This window comes from Neolamprologus multifasciatus, chromosome 13, assembly GCF_963576455.1.
Source record: "Neolamprologus multifasciatus chromosome 13, fNeoMul1.2, whole genome shotgun sequence".
Taxonomy (NCBI): Eukaryota; Metazoa; Chordata; class Actinopteri; order Cichliformes; family Cichlidae; genus Neolamprologus; species Neolamprologus multifasciatus.
Window position 1 is genome coordinate 14984611 of NC_140451.1, and position 3847 is coordinate 14988457.

The window sequence follows — 3847 nt, forward strand, 5'->3', positions numbered from 1 at the left end:
CAAATCTGTCCAGTGGGGCTGGATTGGAGTCTTTAGCAGGCTGATTCCAGGCCCTGGGCCTGAGGTTTGACACCCCTGATCAAGTAAGTTAAGTGTAGAATTTAGTGTTTTATTTATTCGGCCACCAGAGGGCGCTGATGCTATGTGTATGTGTAGTAACATCAGCACAGTAACAGGTGTAGATCTCACAGACATTACATTTGTACTTGCCAGTTATTTATTGTGTTTAAAAAAGTGTATGGGGCTCAGACTCTTTTTTTCTCTTGAGAAGAGAGTCTATCCAGGTGCAACCACGTACCACTGACAGCCGTATGGGGTTTCATAGTGGCCTGATGCTGAAGAAGCTGGTTTCACTCCTATCTCCAGCCAGAGAGGAACTAGGATTGAAACTAGCAACTGGTGACTCTGGGTTCAGTGAAAACCTCAATAAATCAATTCAATATCAATAAATAACTTGCTGGAACATAAACTTTTATTCTAAATCTGTTTCTCATTTCAGTTTCAAAGGCAAAGTTTATACTGTAATTCTGGTTCTTGTCATTTGTGCAACATCTTTCTACTGTAGGAGAGAACAAAAATGTTAATACTGAGTCCAAAGACATAAAAATGGCCTGTTTACACGTTTCTCCTTTGATTCACATTGGATTTAAAGTCATGGAGAGATTGTCCAAAGCTTTCTGTTCTTTGACTATACCGAGGGCACGGGAATCTGGTGCACTGAGGTGCTTTCAAAGTCCTGCAGAGCATCTTGGTGAGTGTGGTAGTGCATGGCTACATAGGACTTGGCGAAGGCAAATGTCTGAGAGCTGATAGGCTGTAGGCTGGTGGGGGAGCTGGGCCCTGCTGAGGGACTGCTGTTGTATATACTGTAGTAGGGCTCAATCCGGGTGTTGATGGGTGTAGAGGTGCTCGGGAGGCGAGGTTTGCGTGTACCGGTCGCCCTGGGACTGCCAGCGCAATCCCGGGAATGACTGGGTCCACAAGCCTGGTCTACCAGCCTCTTCTGTGGCTTAGGTGACAGCACGTAGGCCGAGTTGGTCTCGTGATGGGAGGATTTATTGCGATTGACTTCCAGGCTCCCCTTCCCCATTGCGTGCAGGCGTGTCTTTTGCTTGCAGCACAGAAATCCAAGTGCGGCCCACTGAATGCAGCACAGTACGCGGCGGCGGAGGCCTGCACTGTTGCGCGAGTACACAAATGGATTGATGCCTGATTTGAGAAAAATGAGCACAAAGCCACACAGTTCGAACTGGTAATGTGCAAAGCTGCTTTCTGGTGACAAAACATCCTGTGCCAGTGAAACTCCCATCGGCAGACAGCAGAGTAACACAGAGAACACTATAACTACACAGGTGACAACTGCCTTGGAGTCTTTGGCTGTGGCTAAGTTGACTGTGGAGACCAGCTGACAGCAGGTGGCTCCTTGGGCGGCCCCTGGAACCACCGGCTGGTTTGTCCTGTTGGCATAGGCGTGCGTTTGTACATTCTGCAGTTTGTTGTAAGTCTGGTTACGGTACAGAGAGGGGCCTTGAACGGCACACTGCATGCTTTCAAAGCCTGCTGCAATGAGAGGTGGTGGGGGTGGAGGGCAGGTGGCATCAACAGTGATGATTGGGCATTTCCTTACTTGTGCGTTCTTCCTCAGGGTCTGAGCAATCATCAGATACGACACAGACACCACAGCAACACAAAAGGCAAAATCTGCCAGGTAGACGTACAACACAACCCTGGCCTGCCCACTCCCCAGGCCAAAGTGGGGCAAGCAGGGTCCATCTTTGCGTGGGTATGCGCGCATGGTGAGGAGAGCAGCCAATGTGAAGCTGGATGTCCACAGCAAGGCGGTCAGGGCCAGCGTGCAGGGGAAGGAAGCAGTACGGTTGGGCTGCTGTCCCAAAACCATGCGGAGTCTGTGCAAAGCAATGACAGCCACCGTCTCCAGGGACATGATGATGAAGCCCGAACTGGTCAAGTGGAAGGCAAAGCAGAAACTCTTTGACACGCCATCCCCTCCGCCTGCATCCAGGAAGAGCACCAGCGCAAACATGGGAGCGGTCACGCAACAAATGAACAAGTCACAGAAGGACAGGTTGAGGATCATGAAGTCAAAGTTGGTGCGGAACTTGCGAAACGCCGGGTCGAAAAAAGACAGGAACACCACAAGATTCCCATAAGAGCCAAGGAAGAAGATAAAGATGAGGAGGAGGGAACAAAAAGTCAAGGTAGCAGTGTGGATCACGGCCCAGCCCGAGGGGGTCTGGTTACCCAGGGTGCCATTGAAGGTCTGCAGTCTTGGCACATCCACCAGGTCCGAGGGTGTAAGAGTGGTGTTCATTGTACTCTGATGATTTAGAGCGACTCCACATTCATCAATTTCAGTATTATTCCTCTAAGAGGAAGGAGCACATGCTTCCACCATTGCTGCCACCTTGGTAGAAAACGACAAAGAATATAAATACAATCAGCTCTATGGGCTCGTCTTCAATACAGTTATAATGATAATGAGGAGAAATGGATGGATAACTTACAATTTGATCAGAAACGTTAGACACGGGTATAATAGGCTATGCACCACTGCATTTGGCCAATTACCTTACCTCCCCATCATCCCCCTTTAACTCTCTCTCTCTCACACACACACAGCAGCGTCTGCTTAATAAATAAGAAAGAAAGAAAGAAAAATCTCTGAATATAAACGAACGAATGTTGGTTTTAAGGCTTTAACGGGCTGCACAATCCAGGATTCACTAATGCTTAGAAAATATAGCACACTACCTGTACTAGATCGTGCGATCCTCATTATTTCATACAGCCCATCTTCATCATTTTTAAGGCAGTGCGATATTGAACGCACCGCTGCTTCGGAAACAAAGAAGGAAAAATGTATTTTAGCAGCTCACCTAAACGCAACAGTCCGTCGGATAGAATCGATAATCTTCACGTTTCCTTACATGTCTGTGTAAATCAGCGCGAACACGTAGATGGCAGCTTGTTTCTTTTCTTTACGATAAATCCATTCAAATAGAGGAGCGACGGCCACTGGACGTGCACTGAAAAATGAGTATGAAGTCACCGTCTACGTATCCGGGCATGAGCATAACCACTGCATTCAAGTAGTCCGTCCATAGAAACGCTTCCCTCACTGGGAATCAGCTGGCGGAGTAAGAAAGGAGAATTTGCGGGATTTATTTCAAACATTTGAAATTTGACAGAAGCGCCATTATCCGACACGTCAAATATATTACCGCAGCAATTTATTTTATTTTTTGCTTTCACCATGGTAACGTATTATAGTTTATGCGAAAAATGGCGCCCCCCTATTTAAACAGTCTCTGCCAAGGACGTGAAAAAACAAAACAAAATTATACACATAAATATATAATTATTAACTACTATTTATCTTGTATCAATTTAGACTAATTTCAACAAAAACTGATTAAATTTTTAAAATTTATTACAAAAATTTATATAATTTTTAAAGGTGTCATTCAGCATGATCAATATGACAAATATAAATATGAGCATTAATTATTATTTTTCCCGCTTTTCACGGACAATACTTCAAGCAGGGTCACAAACCCCTCTGTAAAGAGCTGAAACGCTGTGAGCAGGGATCAAGTGTTCTGCATGTTGGAACAAACAAGTTCTAAAAATATCAACACTGAAGCTAATGCTGCACACTTTGATTTTTTTTATTTTTATTTTTTTTTAAATTTTGGTCCAGTATCTGATATATCCCGATAAAAATGTGACAAAAAAGAAAACGCTCATATGCAGATTTTTGTTAAAAACATTTTTTCATTTTATTGTCTTTAATTAAGCAAACAGTATATCTAAAAAAAAACCCCAA

The 3847-nt window shown here is 44.7% G+C and overlaps 1 protein-coding gene across 2 annotated transcripts; it reads right to left on the minus strand.

The window, feature by feature from the left end:
- Positions 1–450: 450 nt before the first annotated feature.
- Positions 451–3692, minus strand: gpr75 (G protein-coupled receptor 75). Of its 2 annotated transcripts, none has more exons than XM_085182315.1 (2): positions 2898–3692; positions 451–2425 (listed from the first exon to the last, which is right to left on the minus strand). In XM_085182315.1, exon 2 carries the CDS (start codon positions 2330–2332, stop codon positions 689–691), a length of 1644 nt encoding a protein of 547 aa, XP_085038441.1. In that variant the 5' UTR covers positions 2333–2425; positions 2898–3692; the 3' UTR covers positions 451–688. The 2 variants fall into 2 exon arrangements, with proteins under 2 accessions (XP_085038441.1, XP_085038440.1); XM_085182314.1 differs by having other exon boundaries at positions 2526–3692.
- Positions 3693–3847: the final 155 nt, after the last annotated feature.